Source organism: Rutidosis leptorrhynchoides, chromosome 4, assembly GCF_046630445.1.
Source record: "Rutidosis leptorrhynchoides isolate AG116_Rl617_1_P2 chromosome 4, CSIRO_AGI_Rlap_v1, whole genome shotgun sequence".
Classification (NCBI taxonomy): Eukaryota; Viridiplantae; Streptophyta; class Magnoliopsida; order Asterales; family Asteraceae; genus Rutidosis; species Rutidosis leptorrhynchoides.
In genome coordinates this window covers 627,114,846-627,138,885 of record NC_092336.1, presented here as the reverse complement: position 1 = coordinate 627,138,885, position 24,040 = coordinate 627,114,846, and the positions used below count along the sequence as shown (strand labels likewise).

General features: G+C 35.7%; 2 protein-coding genes across 2 annotated transcripts; both read right to left on the bottom strand.

Moving 5' to 3' along the window:
- Positions 1-20,317: 20,317 nt before the first annotated feature.
- Positions 20,318-22,127, bottom strand: LOC139904194 (bifunctional purple acid phosphatase 26-like). Its single transcript, XM_071886125.1, has 5 exons — positions 22,001-22,127; positions 21,682-21,902; positions 20,929-21,050; positions 20,667-20,828; positions 20,318-20,553 (listed from the first exon to the last, which is right to left on the bottom strand). Exons 2-5 carry the CDS (start codon positions 21,817-21,819, stop codon positions 20,538-20,540), a joined length of 438 nt encoding a protein of 145 aa, XP_071742226.1. The 5' UTR covers positions 21,820-21,902; positions 22,001-22,127; the 3' UTR covers positions 20,318-20,537.
- LOC139843102 (bifunctional purple acid phosphatase 26-like) lies at positions 22,049-23,237 on the bottom strand. Its single transcript, XM_071833177.1, has 4 exons — positions 23,181-23,237; positions 22,426-22,629; positions 22,221-22,336; positions 22,049-22,139 (listed from the first exon to the last, which is right to left on the bottom strand). The coding sequence occupies exons 1-4, from the start codon at positions 23,235-23,237 to the stop codon at positions 22,049-22,051; spliced, it is 468 nt and encodes a 155-aa protein (XP_071689278.1).
- Between the last annotated feature and the right edge of the window lie 803 nt (positions 23,238-24,040).

Below are 24,040 nucleotides of genomic sequence, written 5' to 3'. Positions count from 1 at the left end.
AATACTTTTGACCCCATATAAGTAGTGCCTCCAAGTCTTTAATGCAAAAACAACTGCGCCTAATTCCAAATCATGCGTCGTATAATTTTTTTTCTTGAATCTTCAATTGTCTAGACGCATAAGCAATCACCTTTGTTCGTTGCATTAATACACAACCGAGACCTTGCTTTGATGCATCACAATAAATCACAAAATCATCATTCCCTTCAGGCAATGACAATATAGGTGCCGTAGTTAGCTTTTTCTTCAATAACTGAAACGCTTTCTCTTGTTCATTATTCCATTCAAATTTCTTCCCTTTATGCGTTAATGCAGTCAAGGGTTTTGCTATTCTGGAAAAGTCTTGGATGAACCTTCTGTAGTAACCAGCTAGTCCTAAAAACTGGCGTATGTGTTTCGGAGTTTTCGGGGTTTCCCATTTTTCAACAGTTTCTATCTTTGCCGGATCCACCTTAATACCTTCTTTGTTCACTATGTGACCGAGGAATTGAACTTCTTCCAACCAAAATGCACACTTTGAAAACTTAGAGTACAATTCTTCCTTCCTCAATACTTCTAACACCTTTCTCAAATGTTCACCGTGTTCTTGGTCATTCTTTGAGTAAATAAGTATGTCATCAATGAAGACAATGACAAACTTGTCAAGGTATGGTCCACACACTCGGTTCATAAGGTCCATGAACACAGCTGGTGCATTAGTTAAACCAAACGGCATGACCATAAACTCGTAATGACCGTAACGTGTTCTGAAAGCAGTCTTTGGAATATCATCTTCTTTCACCCGCATTTGATGATACACGGAACGTAAGTCAATCTTTGAATAAACAGACGAGCCTTGTAGTTGATCAAATAAGTCGTCGATTCTCGGTAGTGGGTAGCGGTTCTTGATGGTAAGTTTGTTCAACTCTCGGTAGTCAATACATAACCTGAATGTACCATCTTTCTTCTTGACAAACAAAACAGGAGCTCCCCACGGTGATGTGCTTGGTCGAATGAAACCACGCTCTAAAAGTTCTTGTAATTGGCTTTGCAGTTCTTTCATCTTGCTGGGTGCGAGTCTGTAAGGAGCACGAGCTATTGGTGCAGCTCCTGGTACAAGATCTATTTGAAATTCAACGGATCGATGTGGGGGTAATCCCGGTAATTCTTTCGGAAATACATCGGGAAATTCTTTTGCAATGGGAACATCGTTGATGCTCTTTTCTTCAGTTTGTATTTTCTCGACGTGTGCTAGAACAGCATAGCAACCTTTTCTTATTAGTTTTTGTGCCTTCAAATTACTAATAAGATGTAGCTTCGTGTTGCCCTTTTCTCCGTACACCATTAAGGGTTTTCCTTTTTCTCGTATAATGCGAATTGTATTTTTGTAACAAACGATCTCCGCTTTCACTTCTTTCAACCAGTCCATACCGATTATCACATCAAAACTCCCTAACTCTACTGGTATCAAATCAATCTTAAATGTTTCGCTAACCAGTTTAATTCCTCGATTCCGACATATATTATCTGCTGAAATTAATTTACCATTTGCTAATTCGAGTAAAAATTTACTATCCAAAGGCGTCAATGGACAACTTAATTTAGCACAAAAATCTCTACTCATATAGCTTCTATCCGCACCCGAATCAAATAAAACGTAAGCAGATTTATTGTCAATAAGAAACGTACCCGTAACAAGCTCCGGGTCTTCCTGTGCCTCTACCGCATTAATATTGAAAACTCTTCCGCGGCCATGTCCATTCGTGTTCTCCTGGTTCGGGCAATTTCTAATAATGTGGCCCGGTTTTCCACATTTATAACAAACTACATTGGCATAACTTGCTCCGACACTACTTGCTCCGCCATTACTCGTTCCGACACCATTTGTTCCTTTCGTTCTATTAACCCCTGGTCCGTAGACCTCACACTTCGCCGCGCTATGACCATTTCTTTTACACTTATTGCAAAATTTGGTGCAGAACCCCGAGTGATACTTTTCACACCTTTGGCATAGCTGCTTCTGATTGTTGTTGTTGTTGCGGTTATTATTGTTGTTGGGATGATTGTTGTAGTTGCTGTTGTTGTTGTTGTTGTTGTTGTTGGGCCGTTTGTTGTAGTTGCGATTGATGTTGCGATTGTTGGGATAATTGTTGCGATTATTGTTGTAATTGCTGTTGTTGTTGTATTGGTGATTCTTATCACCGTTTTCCTCTCACTTTCTTTTGACTTGTTTCACATTGGCCTCTTCAGCAGTCTGTTCTTTAATTCTTTCTTCAATCTGGTTCACTAGTTTGTGAGCCATTCTACATGCCTGTTGTATGGAGGCGGGCTCGTGTGAACTTATATCTTCTTGGATTCTTTCCGGTAATCCTTTCACAAATGCGTCGATCTTCTCTTCCTCATCTTCGAACGCTCCCGGACACAATAGGCACAATTCTGTGAATCGTCTTTCATACGTGGTAATATCAAATCCTTGGGTTCGTAACCCTCTAAGTTCTGTCTTGAGCTTATTGACCTCGGTTCTGGGACGGTACTTCTCGTTCATCAAGTGCTTGAATGCTGACCACGGTAGTGCGTACGCATCATCTTGTCCCACTTGCTCTAGATAGGAATTCCACCATGTTAACGCAGAACCTGTGAAGGTATGCGTAGCGTACTTCACTTTGTCCTCTTCAGTACACTTACTTATGGCAAACACCGATTCAACCTTCTCGGTCCACCGTTTCAATCCGATCGGTCCTTCGGTTCCATCAAATTCCAAAGGTTTGCAGGCAGTGAATTCTTTGTAGGTGCATCCTACACGATTTCCTGTACTGCTAGATCCAAGGTTATTGTTCGTATGTAGCGCAGCCTGTACTGCGGCTATGTTTGAAGCTAGAAAAGTACGGAATTCCTCTTCATTCATATTCACGGTGTGTCGAGTAGTCGGTGCCATTTCCTTCAAAATAGTCAAATGGAACAAGTTAATCATACAGAATATTAAGAGTAGTTAATAGTATTTCGTAGCATAATATGAACTCATTTATAAAAGCTTTTTCTTCATATTAGCGTTTTATAAGTTTAAATTCGGGTAGTACCTACCCGTTAAGTTCATACTTAGTAGCTAGTATACAATTCAACTACTACAATTCTATATGAAAAACTGATTATAATAATATTTCGCGTTCAAACTTTTACACAATAGTTTACAAACTTACAATACCGCTTATTTTACATATAGCATGAAATATAGCACAAAATAAATTTGATACAAGATGGTTGTGAAGATAATTCTAGCTAGTACACAAGTCGTTCAGCAAAGGCAATAAAGACACGTAATTCATACGTCCAGAAACAAGTCATGCATTCTGGTTTTACTAGGACTACTTCCCATCCTTGGTCTTGTGGAACATAACCATTATGGCCGTTGATAAGACAGCGTGTTGTAACGTCGTCAAAGGGACGAGGGTTACGTAATGTCCAACAGTCCCGTAACAATCTAAAAACCTCATTTCTTACCCCAATTACCGACTCCGTCACTTGTGGGAACATTTTGTTTAATAGTTGTAGGCCGATGTTCTTGTTCTCACTTTGGTGAGAAGCGAACATTACTAATCCGTAAGCATAACATGCTTCTTTATGTTGCATGTTAGCCGCTTTTTCTAAATCACGAAGTCCAATATTCGGATATATTGAGTCAAAATAATTTCTTAACCCATTGCGTAAAATAGCATTTGGGTTCCCCGCAATATATGCGTCAAAGTAAACACATCGTAACTTATGGATTTCCCAATGTGATATCCCCCATCTTTTGAACGAAAGCCTTTTATAAACCAAGGCATTCTTGGAACGTTCTTCGAATGTCTTACAAACTGATCTAGTCTTAAATAGTTGTGCCGAAGAATTCTGACCGACTCTAGACAAGATTTCATCAATCATGTCTCCGGGTAGGTCTCTTAAAATATTGGGTTGTCTATCCATTTTGTGTTTTTATACTGTAAAATAGACAAGAGTTAGATTCATAAAAAAAATACTTATTAATACAAGCAATTTTTACATATATCATAAAGCATAAGCACACTATATTACTTATATTACACCACACGAATACAACTATCTTATTCCGACTCGCTTGTTTCTTCTTCTTCGGTTTTGGTTCGTTTTGCCAAGTTTCTAGGGATATATGATGTTCCCCTAATAAGAGCCGTCGTTATCCACATTGGTTTAGAAAAACCTGGTGGTTTAGAGGTTCCCGGGTCATTGTTACAACTTAAGGACTTCGGGGGTTGACGATACATATAAAGTTCATCGGGGTTGGAATTAGATTTCTCTATTTTTATGCCCTTTCCCTTATTATTTTCTTTTGCCTTTTTAAATTCAGTTGGGGTAATTTCTATAACATCATCGGAATTCTCGTCGGAATCCGATTCATCGGAGAATTGGTAATCCTCCCAATATTTTGCTTCCTTGGCGGAAACACCATTGACCATAATTAACCTTGGTCGGTTGGTTGAGGATTTTCTTTTACTTAACCGTTTTATTATTTCCCCCACCGGTTCTATTTCTTCATCCGGTTCCGATTCTTCTTCTGGTTCCGACTCTTCTTCCGGTTCCTCTTCGGGAACTTGTGAATCAGTCCACGAATCATTCCAATTTACATTTGACTCTTCATTATTATTAGGTGAGTCAATGGGACTTGTTCTAGAGGTAGACATCTATCACATAATATCAAACGCGTTAAGAGATTAATATATCACATAATATTCACATGTTAAAAATATATAGTTTCCAACAAAATTTGTTAAGCAATCATTTTTCAAGTAAACACGGTCGAAGTCCAGACTCACTAATGTATCCTAACAAACTCGATAAGACACACGAATGCAAAATTCTGGTTCTCTAAGACCAACGCTCGGATACCAACTGAAATGTCCCGTTCTTATTGATTAAAAACGTTCCATATTAATTGATTTCGTTGCGAGGTTTTGACCTCTATATGAGACGTTTTTCAAAGACTGCATTCATTTTTAAAACAAACCATAACCTTTATTTCATAAATAAAGGTTTAAAAAGCTTTACGTAGATTATCAAATAATGATAATCTAAAATATCCTGTTTACACACGACCATTACATAATGGTTTACAATACAAATATGTTACATCGAAATCAGTTTCTTGAATGCAGTTTTTACACAATATCATACAAACATGGACTCCAAATCTTGTCCTTATTTTAGTATGCAACAGCGGAAGCTCTTAATATTCACCTGAGAATAAACATGCTTTAAACGTCAACAAAAATGTTGGTGAGTTATAGGTTTAACCTATATATATCAAATCGTAACAATAGACCACAAGATTTCATATTTCAATACACATCCCATACATAGAGATAAAAATCATTCATATGGTGAACACCTGGTAACCGACAATAACAAGATGCATATATAAGAATATCCCCATCATTCCGGGACACCCTTCGGATATGATATAAATTTCGAAGTACTAAAGCATCCGGTACTTTGGATGGGGTTTGTTAGGCCCAATAGATCTATCTTTAGGATTCGCGTCAATTAGGGTGTCTGTTCCCTAATTCTTAGATTACCAGACTTAATAAAAAGGGGCATATTCGATTTCGATAATTCAACCATAGAATGTAGTTTCACGTACTTGTGTCTATTTTGTAAATCATTTATAAAACCTGCATGTATTCTCATCCCAAAAATATTAGATTTTAAAAGTGGGACTATAACTCACTTTCACAGATTTTTACTTCGTCGGGAAGTAAGACTTGGCCACTGGTTGATTCACGAACCTATAACAATATATACATATATATCAAAGTATGTTCAAAATATATTTACAACACTTTTAATATATTTTGATGTTTTAAGTTTATTAAGTCAGCTGTCCTCGTTAGTAACCTACAACTAGTTGTCCACAGTTAGATGTACAAAAATAATTCGATAAATATTATCTTGAATCAATCCACGACCCAGTGTATACGTATCTCAGTATTGATCACAACTCAAACTATATATATTTTGGAATCAACCTCAACCCTGTATAGCTAACTCCAACATTCACATATAGAGTGTCTATGGTTGTTCCGAAATATATATAGATGTGTCGACATGATAGGTCGAAACATTGTATACGTGTCTATGGTATCTCAAGATTACATAATATACAATACAAGTTGATTAAGTTATGGATGGAATAGATTTGTTACCAATTTTCACGTAGCTAAAATGAGAAAAATTATCCAATCTTGTTTTACCCATAACTTCTTCATTTTAAATCCGTTTTGAGTGAATCAAATTGCTATGGTTTCATATTGAACTCTATTTTATGAATCTAAACAGAAAAAGTATAGGTTTATAGTCGGAAAAATAAGTTACAAGTCGTTTTTATAAAGGTAGTCATTTCAGTCGAAAGAACGACGTCTAGATGACCATTTTAGAAAACATACTTCCACTTTGAGTTTAACCATAATTTTTGGATATAGTTTCATGTTCATAATAAAAATCATTTTCTCAGAATAACAACTTTTAAATCAAAGTTTATCATAGTTTTTAATTAACTAACCCAAAACAGCCTGCGGTGTTACTACGACGGCGTAAATCCGGTTTTACGGTGTTTTTCGTGTTTCCAGGTTTTAAATCATTAAGTTAGAATATCATATAGATATAGAACATGTGTTTAGTTGATTTTAAAAGTCAAGTTAGAAGGATTAACTTTTGTTTGCGAACAAGTTTAGAATTAACTAAACTATGTTCTAGTGATTACAAGTTTAAACCTTCGAATAAGATAGCTTTATATGTATGAATCGAATGATGTTATGAACATCATTACTACCTTAATTTCCTTGGATAAACCTACTGGAAAAGAGAAAAATGGATCTAGCTTCAATGGATCTTTGGATGGCTCGAAGTTCTTGAAGCAGAATCATGACACGAAAACAAGTTCAAGTAAGATCATCACTTGAAATAAGATTGTTATAGTTATAGAAATTGAACCAAAGTTTGAATATGATTATTACCTTGTATTAGAATGATAACCTACTGTAAGAAACAAAGATTTCTTGAGGTTGGATGATCACCTTACAAGATTGGAAGTGAGCTAGCAAACTTGAAAGTATTCTTGATTTTATGAAACTAGAACTTTTGGAATTTATGAAGAACACTTAGAACTTGAAGATAGAACTTGAGAGAGATCAATTAGATGAAGAAAATTGAAGAATGAAAGTGTTTGTAGGTGTTTTTGGTCGTTGGTGTATGGATTAGATATAAAGGATATGTAATTTTGTTTTCATGTAAATAAGTCATGAATGATTACTCATATTTTTGTAATTTTATGAGATATTTCATGCTAGTTGCCAAATGATGGTTCCCACATGTCTTAGGTGACTCACATGGGCTGCTAAGAGCTGATCATTGGAGTGTATATACCAATAGTACATACATCTAAAAGTTGTGTATTGTACGAGTACGAATACGGGTGCATACGAGTAGAATTGTTGATGAAACTGAACGAGGATGTAATTGTAAGCATTTTTGTTAAGTAGAAGTATTTTGATAAGTGTATTGACGTCTTTCAAAAGTGTATAAATACATATTAAAACACTACATGTATATATATTTTAACTGAGTCGTTAAGTCATCGTTAGTCGTTACATGTAAGTGTTGTTTTAAAACCTTTAGGTTAACGATCTTGTTAAATGTTGTTAACCCAATGTTTATAATATCAAATGAGATTTTAAATTATTATATTATCATGATATTATCATGTATGAATATCTCTTAATATGATATATATACATTAAATGTCTTTACAACGATAATCGTTACATATATGTCTCGTTTAAAAATCATTAAGTTAGTAGTCTTGTTTTTACATATGTAGTTCATTGTTAATATACTTAATGATATGTTTACTTATCATAGTATCATGTTAACTATATATATATCCATATATATGTCATCATATAGTTTTTACAAGTTTTAACGTTCGTGAATCACCGGTCAACTTGGGTGGTCAATTGTCTATATGAAACATATTTCAATTAATCAAGTCTTAACAAGTTTGATTGCTTAACATGTTGGAAACATTTAATCATGTAAATATCAATCTCAATTAATATATATAAACATGGAAAAGTTCGGGTCACTACATCTTGGGTTTGATTTAACAACTCTTGCATTTCAGTCGGCGCTAAACGATAAGGAGTTTTAGCAATGGGAGTAGCCCCCGGAACCAACTCAATGCAAAATTCAACTTGTCTTTCCGCCGGAACACCCAGTAACTCATCCGGAAAAACGTCTTCAAATTCATTAACCACCGGAATTTCACGAATGGATGGTGGCTCATCACGAGTATCAACTACATGGGCAAGAAAAACCATACCGCCACTCTTAAGAAAACGTCGCGTACGTGCATAAGTGCATAATGGTACGAGTCTTCTTCGCTTATCGCCATGAATAATCAACTCTCCCCCACTTGGGGTCTTTACACGAATGAACTTTTCGTGGCATGCAATATCGGCTCTATATCGATCGAGCCAATCCATACCCACAACAATATCAAACTCACCGAAAGTCATCGGAATGAGATCAATTTTAAACGCTTCAGTACCAAACGCAACATTACAATCCTTACCCACATCAACCCCTAGCACCGTCTTACCATCCACTATTTCAACTTCTACCGGATGACTTAACTTAGCTAGAGGTTTGTTAAGATTATACACAAATCGAGGCGACACAAAAGACAAATTAGCACCGCTATCAAATAATATCCTTGCCGGATTAGAGTTAACCATGAATGTACCTGAGACAACTTCATTGGATTGCTTGGCCTCATCATTGGTCATCAAATAATTTCGCCCCCGAGCCGTACCCGCCGCCTTCTCCAAGTTCTTAACATGATCATCCCGCAACTCGGGACACTCCGTCCTTTGGTGCCCTTCTTTACCACAATTATAACAAGTGAGTTTAGTTGTAGTAGATGGTTTGGTGCAATCACGGGCCATATGCCCCTTTCGTCCACAATTGTGACAAGAATTAAGGAAAAGCTCCGGAAGCACCTTTCTTCACACTACCAACACTCTCTGTTGCACCTTTACTCTTCTTGTTCAAGTTACTAGTAGCTTCAAACTTCCTTTTGCCAAAAGTAAAGCCACTCTTCCTCAAGATGAGCGAATCAAAACCTTTGGCCATATCGAACAACTCATCAAAACTTTTCACCACGTTCACACTAATCTTCTATTGATAGTTTTCGTTCAAGATTCGATAGAAGTCTTCTTTCAACATTTTATCATTCCCGACATGCTCCGGGCAAAATTGGGTTTTTGACAAGAAAACGGATTTGAGAGTGTTCAAATCCATCGACCCTTGCCTCAAGGAACGCAACTCGTCCTTAAGTCTAGTAAGATCGGCCGAATTTTGGTACTCTTGGAAAAACTCCGCCTTGAACTCGTCCCAAGTGAAATCCATACATTGTTCTTCACCATAAAGTTGGATTTTCGCGTCCCACCAGAACTTAGCATCGCCCCTCAACATGCTACAACCATACCTCGTATTTTTATCAAGAGGGCATTCACAAGTACGAAAAACCCCCTCCATATCGGAGATCCATCAGGCACTCTTAAGTGGGTCCCGTTCGCTCTCAAAAGTAGGAGGTTGAGCATCTTTGAAGTTCTTATAGAAAAAGTCTCGTCTTCCAACATTATCCTCGTGAAGGACGACCTTAACTTGTTCCTTGACTAGATTGACCACTTGCTCATCAATCGAATCTAAGAACATCTTCTTAACATCTTCCAAAAAGGCCACATGACGCCTTTGCATAATGGCCTCAACTTTGGCCGTGAACTCAAGGTCCTCGCTCGTGCCCCCATTTTCGTTATCGGGTCTGTTTCTTGTCTTCATTCTATAAAACGGAATAGGTTAAACAACGAAACGGAAAGAAATGACACATATATATACATATACACCTCACCGCCCCATCTTGCTCAACAATCGTCGTACATCGCTCGTTTAACACGATTTGCACCCGTAACAATGGTAGCTAGTCATTATTATGCGAGCACATCGCATTAACTTACTAGTACAACGTCTATCTCGCTTGATGATTGCAAATACAACACAAAACAAGTAGCGCAAGGTTAGTTCACATAGACCTATGCACTAACCAATCCCGGTCCGACCCGTCTCCTACAAGTCTCGCATAAAACGCATACTCAATAAAGTCTAAGTCTAGGCACCTATCTCAAGTCGCCTAAATCCCTTAAACCATGCTCTGATACCACTTGAAACAATCCAACCCGTATTTAACACGAGTAATTTTTTTTAAAGTAATAAAACAATTACGCGCCATTCGAATGGTGTAAACCATCCCATACAAACCATTAAAACAATATCACAAGTTTAATGTTTACAATAAGAGACACAAGGCCTTAAATCAATTGTTTACAAGTTCGACCCATTAACATGATAGTTTTAATCCAAACAACACCAGAGCATGGTTTGGGGCTAAACTACCCAATACACTAGGTCGACTTCAAAAAGCTTCAACAAGAATCCAACATGGGGAAACTAGTGTCCAACAACCCCCTTCCCTTTGTCTGCACCTGCATCTAAAAAGTAAACAACGAGAGGGGTAAGCTAACGTTTAGTGAATGCAATAATTATACATATGCATATATAACCTACTTACTTGCAATCACTTACACAATACCGCATACAAGCTAGCAATTCAACAACCATGCAAACATCATGCATAAACTACTATCCGCAATTCACAATAAGCTAGCAACATCAATAGCATATAGTTCACAATTTAATATGCTAACACAAATTCACACAACCATGGTTAACCAATCGAACAAGGGAACGGTACTTGAAAGACCGTCGGAGTTCATAACATCCATTAGTGTACTTTACTCCGCGTATTCACTAACCCCCCGGGTGATGTCTTAAACACCGTGACTAACTCACCCCCATGACAATGTGGTGTCTTGAACACCGCGACTATCCCACATGTCAATCAAACCCATGAGTGGTGTCTTGAACACCGCGACAATCCCACTCCCATGACAATGTGGCGTCTTGAACACCGCGACTATTCCACATGTCAATCAAACCAATGAGTGGTGTCTTGAACACCGAGACAATCCCACTCGTTACGTAGAATGTGGTGTCTTAAACACCGCGACTATCCCACATTTCACGCTACATAAATAAATACATTATATACATACACGCATAATTATTCCACTCACCTTATCACGCCGGAGGTGATTAAATACTTCCATAAGCTTCAAAGCAAAGTACCTAATACATTAAGTACACATTCAATACACAACTTGTGGAACTAACCACAATACTTACTCTTGAGCATTTAATGACCCAAATGGATTAAATAACTCACTTACACCAAAACCGCCCATAAATGGCCAAGACTCATCATTAATCACTATAAGCTAGTGATGTAAGTCTACTAACACCAACTAACCCGAACTTAAGGCATTTCATACCCATTTCACCCAATTAGGTCAACCATTACCCATTTGATCCATTTTAACACTTAGACTTACAATTTTAGTCAACTTAACCCATTAACAAATCTTTCATCATTTTACAAGTGTATTAGTAACTAACAACACAACTTAACACTTACAATCTCAATTTACATGACCAAACCCTAGATTATAGCCATTAGGGCTTTCCTTACATCAATTTAACCCAAATTCACCCATTTAACCCCTAAATGGGTCTTACAAGTCTCAAGTAACAAAACCCTAGCCATAAACCAATTAAAACTTAAAACACGGAGTTAAGACTTACCAACACTACCACAACGTAGCTAGTGACGTAGGGAACAACTTTAAAACTTGGATTCGGGTGAGATTTGGTCTCCTTCTTCTCCAAGTGAGCTCTCTCTCACTAAAAACCTCAACTCTCTCTCTAGATTTAATTTAGGTAGATGAAGATGTGATAAATGAGAATAGGATAAGATTGAATCAGTTTTTAGACTCTCAAAACCGGACACAAATGAAAAGACCAATATACCCCCAAAAGATGCCATTTAAAATGGCTAAAAAGGTCAAACATCGACCACTGTCGCGATCCGCGACCACCCGTCGCGCTACGCGATGCCAAAACGCGGTAGGTATTTTTTGAACGCGACAAATTAACAGAAGTTGGGTTTCAGGTTGCATCGCGTTTCAGACACACCCATCACGTTTCGCGATCAACCCATACGCGACACGGGAACTTCATGCGCGATAGAATAACAGGAGCAAAAGGGGTCTCGAGCCACCGCGAATTGGGCATACCCATCACATTTCGCGATCATCCCTGGCGCGATATAAGCCATTGGAACGCGACATTAGACCTGATCGTCCATTTTCTAACATTCAAGCTATATACCATTGATCATAGATACAATATTAAACGTACACGAGGTTAAATACGCACCTTAAGTCATATTTGAGGAAAATGGGATGTTACATATTGCTATTGATTGGTTATGGCTGGTTTACTTAGGTGAAAATATCGACTTCTAATTTTGTCAACTAACTAATCACAAGTTTGCACCTGACGTGATCTTAAACAATACCATTAGTGGGATCTTTAGTTCGTAAGATTTGATTGTGGGTTGCTATCATTATTCTTATCATTTTAATGGTTTGTGTGTTGCGAACTAATTCTTTAAGTTAACCAACCGATGTTGGAATTGTAGTATTCACAACATTTGCTTTACTAGAGGCTGTTTTGTGTTCCATTTGTTTTGTTTGTTAAAGTAATGGAACATGTTTTAAGCATATTTGTCTTCGCTACAAAATTTATTTAAAACTAATTTTTAAACTTCTTTGCAAAGCATTTATAGCAAGGTTGGCTATTGATTGGTATATATATTGTTGGTTTATTTTGGCTAGTAGAAGATATGTGTATCCCACATAGGTGGGAGGAAGATGTGAGGGGTGAGTGACTTGGTTATATAAGAGGGGCTAAGTCTTCATTCCAAATCGCACCAATCAATACACTTTAAGTATTTGATTATTTCTTTCTTTCTTACCCTTGTTTGAGAGTTGTATTAGTTAAATATTTTGGAGAGTGTAGCTGGCTTAAGAGAGTCGTCTATATCATTGTAACAATTTGTGATATAGTGTATTTCTCTCTTTGGGGGCCGGTGGTTTTTCTCCTGTTTTGGAGTTTCCACGTTAAATCTTGTGTTGTGTATTGTTTTTTATTTCTTTACTATTATTGTTGGGCTAGGTGGTGGGAATTAGTGAGACCGTAATTTCCCAACAACTGGTATCAGAGCGTCAGGTTTGACGGGGGTCTCGGTTATAGGAGTCGGAGTATGCTCTGTGGTTGCCACGGGAGTGGATCGTCCACATCAGAAACGAGTTCTATTGATCGTATAGGGTATCTGGTTAGACAATATTTTTTCTGATTCGTAGTAATAGTTGGATTTGTTAGTGGCGAGTTGTGGATTTCCGATTTAAAGGGTCCTGGCTACCTGCTACATCTTTTGGCTATTCGAAACGTGAGCAAAATCAGAGAAAGTGTTGTTTATAGGATACGTATACGATGTCGAAGTTCAGTCCAATGAGGTTTGATGTAGAGAAATTTGATGGGAGGATCAATTTTGGCTTATGGCAGGTTCAAGTCAAGGATGTGTTGATTCAGTCCGGGTTACACAAGGCATTGAAAGGTAAATCCACCTTTGTTTCCGGCAGTGATTCTAGCAGTAAGTTCGATGAAGAAGAATGGGATGATATGGATTTGAGGGCAGCAAGTGCGATTCGTTTGTGTCTTGCAAAGAACGTGCTTGCAAATGTGCACGGGTTATCAATGGCAAAGGAGCTTTGGGTTAAACTAGAGCAGTTGTACCAGGGCAAGGGCATCTCAAATCGGTTGTGTCTTAAAGAACAATTTCATACTCTGCGTATGGATGGGGGTTCAAAGATTTCAGATCATCTAAGTATTCTTAATGGTATTGTTTCAGAACTTGAAGCTATTGGAGTTAAAGTGGATGATGAAGATAAAGCTTTGAGGTTGATATTATCTTTGTCATCGTCTTATGAACACATGAAACCTATTTTGATGTATGGGAAAGAAACTCTGAAGTTTGAAGACGTTACTAGCAAGCTCCTATCCGAGGAGAAAAGACTGGAAGGTAACGGGGTCTCGTCATCAGGAGATACGATAGTGTTGTGTTCGGATAGGCAGAAGAGAAACTCTAGAAAGAATCTGACATGCTGGAAGTGCGGGAAGACTGGGCATGTAAGGGTTAATTGTCCAGGTGGAGCTAATCCGGCAAATGGCTCCAAAGACGCTAACATTGTCTCCGTTGTTACGGAGAGTGACGAATTCTTCTGAAGTCACGTCATCCTCATGGTGTGTCCGTGCCATCGTGGAAAGGGATGTTCGTTAGCGGTTCCACAATTACACATGGGCATTGGTTTGGCATTTATGCAGGTTGTGTGGTGGAAACTGATGTTGTAGCTGATGGGACTTTCGGAAAAGCCAAACAGGGAAGTTGCACCATAAAGTTTCAGCTGGTTGTTCAACAACATGTGCCGAGGTGAAATGCTTGGAATGTGATATTCTAAGTGCTATACTCTTAATGGTGGAGTATGATAATTCTGTTAAGAGTTATGATTGTCTGTGATGACAATGATTGTCGGGTATTGACAATGTTTGATGAAGATGCAAATTTTATTTCTTGAGTTAGAGATAATGTCAACGGCATGAAGATGAGGATCTTGAAGTTGTCGTCGAGGAAGCATCTACGTCGGTTATCTTCGCAATGTGGAAGTATGGTTATCTTCTTCTATCCAAAAGGTGAAGATTTGTTGGTTTATTTTGGCTAGTAGAAGATATGTGTATCCCACATAGGTGGGAGGAAGATGTGAGGGGTGAGTGACTTGGTTATATAAGAGGGGCTAAGTCTTCATTCCAAATGGCACCAATCAATACACTTTAAGTATTTGATTATTTCTTTCTTTCTTACCCTTGTTTGAGAGTTGTATTAGTTAAATATTTTGGAGAGTGTAGCTGGCTTAAGAGAGTCGTCTATATCATTGTAACAATTTGTGATATAGTGTATTTCTCTCTTTGGGGGCCGGTGGTTTTTCTCCTGTTTTGGAGTTTCCACGTTAAATCTTGTGTTGTGTATTGTTTTTTATTTCTTTACTATTATTGTTGGGCTAGGTGGTGGGAATTAGTGAGACCGTAATTTCCCAACATATACAACGTTTTTATTTAAAGCTGTTTTGTCTATAGCAAACAAATAATAAATGTTTTATAATATCAAAAAGCATGTTTTTTATAAGATTGGAAATGGTAAGAACACTTCTGTTTGGTTTGATAAATGGGATGTTTTAGGTCCAATTGATCGAATTGTAACAAGAAGGGACATATATAATGAAAGGTTTACAGAAGATCTGGTTATAGCTTAGTATATAAGGATGTGTGGTGATAAATGGCCAGTTGAATGGACTAACAAGTATCATGTCCTTAATCAAATAAAAGTTCCAGTGACTTCTGACAAAAAAGATGAGGTAGTTTGGATAAGCAAGGAAAACAAGAAGTCAGGATACTCTACTAGACAAGCTTGTTGGATTTGAGGGTTAATGGTTCTGTTATGAAGTGGCATCATGTCATTTGGTTCAACCAGTTCATTCCCAAGCATGCTTTCATCCCCTGGTTAGCAGTTTGGGACAGATTACCTACGCAAGAGAGATTGCAGAAGTGGTGTTTGTAGTCAGGGTAATTGTGTGCTGTGTGGTCAAGGTGCTGATTCTATTGAGCATTTGTTTTTATACATGTTGTTATTCAATGAAGATGTGGGATATTATGAAAGAAAGTCTGGTGTTTAGAGGCATGCCAAATAAATTTGAATGATATTATGGAGGTAATGTCACAATACCCCTTTCAAGAATCAGATTTGGAGTATCATTAATAGAGTTGTGATAACTGCAACAGTCTACTATGTGTGGTAGGAGAGAAATCACAGATTATTCAAAGGCAAGAAGAGAGAAGTGAAAGATCTAGCGGATAATGCTAAAGACTTCATTAGGGTCAAGTTATTGACTTAAAAGTTAAAAAGTCTGCTGCAGTGGCTAAAGCTGAGCAGTTTTGAAAGATTCAACGGAAAAAGTATAGAGTATGGTTTGATGTAGGAAGTTTGTTGTTGGGCATCTTTGCCGATGTATTTTGATGTTTAGATTGGTATAGATTCCAATCTTTGTATGTGTGAATCTTTGTTATTAATAAACTTAACTTTTATCTAAAAAACAATAATTGTTTAACAAAATGAATTAAATTTGCAAAATTTTTTTACAAACACGTACAAAGCAGAGACCCTTAAACCTAATATATAATATACAATGATTTAGAAAAGAAAAAAAAAAATGCTTAAAAACTGTTGATTTAAAAGTACCTCCTTTGTTGGAGTTGAATTCAAACTTAAATATAATGGGTGACACAAATTATTATTATGGTGATATATAAACAAAATGGATTATTCTGATTTGTCTTCATGTTATTAATCCATGATTACATGGCTTTTTTATATTTGATCTTACTTAATTAAAAATTAAAAAAACCCGTATCCACAAATTTTTCTTCCATGACGAATAATAAAATAGACATGTCAGCAAATTTATTTTATAAACTGATACATTGAATAATGTCTGAGAAAGTTGTAAAAGCCACAATTAGCTCTAAAAAAAGTATACTATCAAATAATATTTGAACAACAATATATCGTGTTACCAATTAATATTTTTGTAGACATTTGAAGTATAATTATAATTATATTTCTTTCAATGTTTGCATTCTACTTATTTTACATCATACATTTTGTTTACCTACAATTTTGGTCTTCATTTGTTTATTATACATCATTGATGGTTAATTTTTACATGATCTAACACAAATTTTATTTTCTTTAAATAAGTATTTTGTTGAGGAAATCGACTTTGCATGTCTTAAGCTAGTTTATTTTATAAACTGATAATTAAGAAAAAAAGGAAACGAGGGGTCACTCTTTTGCCTGACATAGTTTAGGATTTCTCAAAATTTTCCCCAAACCCAACGAATGCTTTTCTTCCACCATCGTTTCTTCTTCAAAGAGATGACAAATCTCCGAGCTATGAAACCTCTATCAGTTCATCGTCGAACCACCGTCGAAAAACTAATCCATAAAGAAATCCGCGGAGAAAGATTAATTTAATTTGCTCCAGTAGTTGAATTCATTCGCTTGCTATGATACTGATGAAGATCTATTGCTTTTTCTAATCTATCAATGTGATTTAATGCCTTTTTAGTGCTGTATCTTGATTTTTAGTCTTATTTAATCATATTATTACATTGGACAATCCATGTCAGTCTTTTGTAGTCTGATTTAGAAAAGGCTGATAAAAGTGAACTTTTACAGAAGATGAAGTAGAGTTCTTTAAGACAAAGGACACACAACGGACCATTCACTAAATACATCTCCGATTATCTAATGTCTACTTCAAAAAACCTATAATCTAGAGGTGGTAATATGGGTGGATCGGGTAGCTTGGGCAATGGGCCACATCAGTTGGATCACAAAAGAACTTATACTGAAAATGTGGTTCCAAAGCCAGCTTAACAACTCATAACTCATAAGTAGTTGAATAGTTAGTCTTTTTTAACATATAATGCGTTTTATGCTAAAAATTTCGGTTGACTCAACATGTTGGATGTTCTGCCTGTGGTCTACCGATAGCACAGTGAGTTACATATAATGCGTTCGATACAAAAAGTTTGGGTTGAATGAACAAAGGTATGACATAAAACAAATTTAGGATGTCACTTTTCATAAGCATTTAAATGCTAAAAATCCTTACATATTTTCATATATAGGTCAAACTTATACAGTATATTTTTGTGTACCTCGTATGATATAGGACCAACAGGGATAACAAGACTGACTAAGAATGGCTGCTGAATTCCGACTATGAATACCTAGATACGCTGAATTTGAAAGATGTTTTAAAGGTATTGACTTCAAACAAAGAAAAAGAATATACTAATAAACCACGTCTGGTGAAATATTGTAAGAATCCAACTGATTATTCTTATGATTCTAAAATCTGATTAAGCTACACATTTCATGTCAATTATATAACTTATGTATATTAGATATGTGGTAGGATCAAGGGGGAAGTAACCAATCGGGGGAAGCGGGGGGAAGCAAATTTTTTTTTTTTTTTTTCGTTTTTTGAAAAAACTTTGTTCACGAACATTATAGATTGGATGAAAATATGAACATTTAATAAAGACACTTTGTGATAAATGTTTTTATTTTGGCGGGAAAACGCTCGAAGAAGTAATATATAACAATTATCGTTTTTTTCGAGCGTATGTTGAGGTTTTAGATATTAGGGTTTAGATATTAGGGTTTATACGGTTTAGATATTAGGGTTTAGATTTAGGGTTTAGATTTAGGATTTAGATTCAGTTTTTAACACGAACGGTTTAGGGTTTAGGGTTTGGGGTTTTGAGTTTAGGGACTAAACCCAAAACCCTAAACCCTAAATCGGGCTAAATTTTACTTCACAAAACATGAAGAAAAAAAACGTTAACATTATTCAGGATCAATATTATCTTGAATGTTATTTTTGTCGATCGTTTTCCCGCCTAAATAATAACATTAATTACGAAGTGTCTTTTTTAAATGTTCATATTTTCGTGTGATCTTGATGCCTGAAAAAAAAATTCCAAAAAAACAAAAAAAAAAAAATAAAAAAAAATTTGCTTCCCCCCGCTTCCCCTCGATTGGTTACTTCCCCATTGATCCTGCTCCTATTAGATATAATGACTTAAAAAAACGAACTGTAAATTATATAATGAAGATGTCTGTTTTGATCACTTCTTATCATTGTCATGGGTCACTAAGGGTTGCATACTTCGATTAAAAGTATGAGCTTAACAACTCATAAGTAGTTGAGAAATTAGTTTTCTAAACATATAATGCGTTTGATGCTAAAAATTTGGGTTGACTGAACATGATGAAGGGAGCCCCTTGGTCGGCTGATATTAGAGTGAGTTGCATATAACGTATTTGATGCTAAAAATTTGGGTTGAATGAATGAACAAAGGTATGATATAAAACGAACTAGCAAGTTGGCTAATGACATGTTAAGCTTTAACATTACAAATCAATTAAACATTTTGGAAAGTTTTAACCTTTGCAGACAGATGGTTAAAACATGTTAGTATATCTTATATCTTTTTTTTTTATATAATTTAACTGCTGATCAAGGATATTTATTAAATCAGCATGGATTTTATTAACTTGGCATGTTATTAAAATCTCGAAGTGTTTGGACATTTGGCTTTATTAGCGGCTCAACGGGTAAAATTTACTATGTTAGTTAATAGGGAAATGGGTCTAACGAGTAGAAACTCAGTAAAATGAATTGTCAATGCATATAGCCTTCAACATCAGATACTTAAAAATTTAGATGGTTGTAATGTTATAGTTTTTGTAATCATATAGTACACTTTGTTATGTGGCCTTTGACTGCTTTATAGAGTGCTTTTGAGAAAACTATTGAGACAGACTAGAGGTGCATGTTGGGTCAAATTGGTCATTGTCTATTTTCGGGTAAAATACAATAAACTAAGTAAAATATAGCGTTTTTGCCAACAAACTTTCAAGTATATACTGAGTTTTCTTGGATTAATTGGACACATAGCATAGGATCAGTCAGTTTTACAAAAGGTTAATTAGAAAATGGACCCATTGACCTTTTTAGTCAATGAATCCTGTTTTTAGTCAGAAGCTCAAATATCGCCTTTAAGTGAAAAAACGAAAATAATAACATTGATTCTTTAAAGAAGGATATCATTTGTATGCATATTTGAAACTTGCATATTGATGGAACTTACTACATGTTAGCATTTTTTTAGAAGATTGCTGTATTGTACCCTTATAACAAACATCTTATTATCTAATATGATGATATGATGATTTAACAGGATAACCAGTACAATGTCCTCCATAGATCTTCGGGGTTTTGCATCAGCAATTGCAAACGGTATTCTTGCTATTGTGCTAAAGTGAGTGCATATGAACATAGATAATGATTGCTAACATAGTATCGTTTGATGATAATTTGTACGTTACTTGGATGAAGATAACGAAGTTATAGAAGAAACTACTGATAATGATAAATGATAAAAACTAACATAGTAAGTCTATGTGTTGAGCCAAACGGGGTGAAAGCTTCAAACTAGTAGCAGTAGTAGTATAAATTTCGTGCGGTTTAGTAAGTAAAAAAAGATCAATTAGAGCTAATTGGTTGTGCAATGAGAACCAGATCATTAAATTAAGCTGAAACAAAAACCAAATATGGACAGGATATTTAGGAGTATTGATATTCTGACTACTGCCATAGCAATAGCAGGCCTCCAAAATGGGAAGTAAACATTTAAATGAGTAGTGAATATTAGCAGCGTAGAAATGGTACACACAATTAAAAACATCTGGATACACTCGGATCCTTATTTGTCTCAAATCCAAGTCGGGTTCAATTCATCCCTTTCCTGCCATTGACACATAAAGAGTATAGTGAGACGTATATTATATTAATAAGCTAGGTTTGTTATTTACTTATTTAATAACTGTATGTTATGTTATATTTATGTTATCTACTAACCAATACAAATTTTCCAATACTAGGGAATCGGCTACAAAACTCATCCCTTCATCATTGCGATTCCAGGTGTAAATAGCGTGCGTTTTATTCATGATCTCTAGTGTAGCATGTCCATAACTAGCTTCCCGGAATGCAGAGTAATCAGGTTGAGGATCATTATAACTGCATGTTTATTATTAGAAAAGTTTAAGTAACCTAATATTAATTATAAAAAGCACTACCAGTTGGAGTATTGAAGTAGAAAAATCATTAAAAAAGATACCTTGATGCAAGACCTTCTAGGTTTCCCCCATCTCCAATGTTTATGTAAACTGGAGCTGATTCGTCTGCAATAGGGTAACTCAGACCATTGCTTATGTTGTATTGAATGTTCGAGATGCGATACTGAAAATTCAGATATACATACATCAATTATTAATTTGTACTCCGTATATATCAAGTATATATAAAGACTTGTATCCCCTGTCCTAAAAAAAATTGTCATATTTGACTTTTTAAAGTCTTTTGTCTTTCAACCTTTACTTATTAAAATTTTGTTTGTATTACTAAATAATTCATAAAAGTTATACTAATGAAAAATACATTTAAAACTCCATCCATTCATATAATTGACAACAAATATTATATCATACAAACAAAGATCTAAGTCAATGTTACCACCGAGATATTGCCTGAGTGGTTTCCAAGCCTTAGTAGGGGGACCCGCGATTAGTTGCTAAGCAACCCGGGTTCAATTCCTATAAGGGGGAGGTTTTCTCCACGATTTTTCTGCGATTAGTCACAAGCAACCTGGAACCCGCGATTAGTTGCCAAGCAACCCGGATCGATCCTTGGAGTTTCCTACCTAGCGTGTGTGGGTCGCAAATGAGAGTATTCGATGCGAAAATTTGCCGTTAAAAAGAAAAAGTCAATGTTGATGAAAAAAGGCCTAAAAAGTCAAACCGAGACAGTTTTTTTGGGGACGGAGTGAGTATGCATTATAGTGACAAGTTTTTATTAACATGGATAAACTAACCGATCGTTCGTAAGCATGGACATGTCCTGCAAAAACTACGTCGACTTTGTTCTCAACAAACCATTTCTCGAATACAACTCGCATGCTTTCACCTTCCATGTAGTGAGCACTATTAGTGTTATACATAGGGGAGTGCATAATAACAAAGAGCCAGGGGGTTTTTGTTCTGTCCACTTTTTTAAATTCTGCTTGGAGCCACTCATATTGAGGTGTGTATTTTACTGCAAAATATCAAGATTAAAATACAAGGTAATAATCAATTAACAATTAGCAATGATATTATATGAAATATTCATACCAAAGCAATGATGTTAATTACCAAATGGAGAATAACTAGATAGAAAGATTATATGAGCGGATGCACGTCTCACAGCGTACCAAAGAGGACTACTGCTTCCACTAGCTTTATAAGGCGTCTGGTATCTATAAAGATACTGTTTGAAAGTTTCAACTTCACCCTGATCATAGACAAAAAAAAAAAAAAAAAAAAATGTTTTTAATTAGTTCATAAAAAATAAAAATTCAAACAAGTATTGAACTTGCCTATAATTCCAAACTTATAATAAGCATTTGGATCAATCTTTGGAGGTGTTTGAAACGAAAACGATCGAGCAGAATCACCTTCTCCAAGCTCATAATAGTACTTAGTGTCATACTAATTAATTAACAAGACAAAAACTTGTTATTACCCATGAAACAGATCAATGGGATAAATGTAACTGAATCAATCAGCAAATTAAATACCTCAAGGTCACTGATAAGGCAGTTATGAAGAAATCCGGATGTATAGTTGTAAAACGTATAGTTTTTCACCGTCGAACCTGTTGCAGTAAAATCGTACTTTTTCTCTGTTGTTCCATATTTGACTTGGTTTGAACCTGGTTCAGAAGGGGTTACCCACATTATAATTACAGCTTTTCCATCATAATCTCCTTGAGTAATGTGTACCTACAATATGAAATATATATACTTCTAGTGAGAATGAGAATGAGAATTCATGTCAAAATAATAAAAAAGAAAGCTCTTAAATCCAGGGCCGTCCCGTCAGTTTTGTAGGTTTTGTTCAATGAATAAAAGTAGGTCTCTTATATACGAAAGTTTTTCATATATAAAAAGGTTTTTTAGTCATTAGCTATATTGGGTACTTTATTTTCTATCTTTTAATTTAAATCATTAACAAATTTTTTTTTTTTTTTTTTTTTTTTTTTTTTTTGAAAGGCAATGTTAGTGGTTAGCTCACGAAGTTAATTCACGAAAATCCCCCCCCCCCCCGAGACTCGAACCCTGGTCTCCTCGAACACCATGTTAACATGGTGACCAATGAGGCAAAGCCCCATTGGCAAATCATTAACAAATTAATTAGTGGACCTAGGTATATAATGTTGGGTAGTACTTATAGGGCCCATTTGGATATTGGACTCTGTGCGATTAAACACCTTGTATGCCCCAATATCCATGCTTAAATCTGTATAGCCTCATAATTAAAATTGATTAATTACCTGTTGTGGTGCATTATAACCACTGGGAATTGCGAAAACTTCATGATCAAGGGGCATGTCAACTGCTGGATACACTGAACGGACAAAACTGCTCGTTAAACCACCATAGACAACGACATTGTTTACAATGTAGGTTTTTCTGTATGCCCGAGAGACATATTAAATTAATGTGGCTAACATGTTATGATCCAAGTCGGGTCATACCCAATAACAAGCTTACCGACACCTTATTAGTATTTGATTTTAACGATTGGTTCATTGATCAAATACGCGACACTTGAACTTTAAGAAAAATGGTTTTCTTAAATATTACTTGATGTGTATATATATATAAATTATGGAATAATTTATATAATATGGATTTAATTATTTATAGGTTAAATAATTAATTAATTTATATTACATTTTATATAAATTGGTTTTATATAATGTAATGTGTATATAAATTAAAGATGGAAGTTTTATAAATTAGTTTTATAAAAATTTAACTTTTATAAAACTTATTTAAAAACTAACTAGTAAGTGGCATTGGAGCATGCACTTTGACTAGTCATGTGTATGGTTTCTTCAAGTATCATGGGCATAAGTACCAAGGAATGTGGGAGACTAAAAACACATGCTATACACATCAAAATACTAGAAAAAAACTTGCAAAAATCTGCTCCCTTTGAGCTGAAACTGTCGTGGGGTTTTGAGCAACAAAGAGGGTTCATTTCATTTTTTTTGCAAGCTAATTCAAGTGTTAATTAAATCCTAACCAAAGTACAAGGTGTTGGTGTCAAGCTTGGGGTATAGCTACTTGAGGTTTCATTGTTTTGGAGCTCCATTCATCATCATCTTCATCATCATCTAACAACAAG

Coding starts and splice junctions, on each gene's coding strand:
- LOC139904194 (XM_071886125.1), bottom strand. CDS start 21,819: ATGCACTCCCCTATGTATAACACTAATAGTGCTCACTACATGGAAGGT. Junction 21,051..21,681: donor TCCATGCTTACGAACGATCG/GTTAGTTTATCC, acceptor CTGAATTTTCAG/TATCGCATCTCGAACATTCA. Junction 20,829..20,928: donor CTAGAAGGTCTTGCATCAAG/GTATCTTTTTTA, acceptor ATAAACATGCAG/TTATAATGATCCTCAACCTG.
- LOC139843102 (XM_071833177.1), bottom strand. CDS start 23,237: ATGCCCCTTGATCATGAAGTTTTCGCAATTCCCAGTGGTTATAATGCA. Junction 22,630..23,180: donor GTTATAATGCACCACAACAG/GTAATTAATCAA, acceptor TTCATATTGTAG/GTACACATTACTCAAGGAGA. Junction 22,140..22,220: donor AAGTTTGGAATTATAGGCAA/GTTCAATACTTG, acceptor GTCTATGATCAG/GGTGAAGTTGAAACTTTCAA.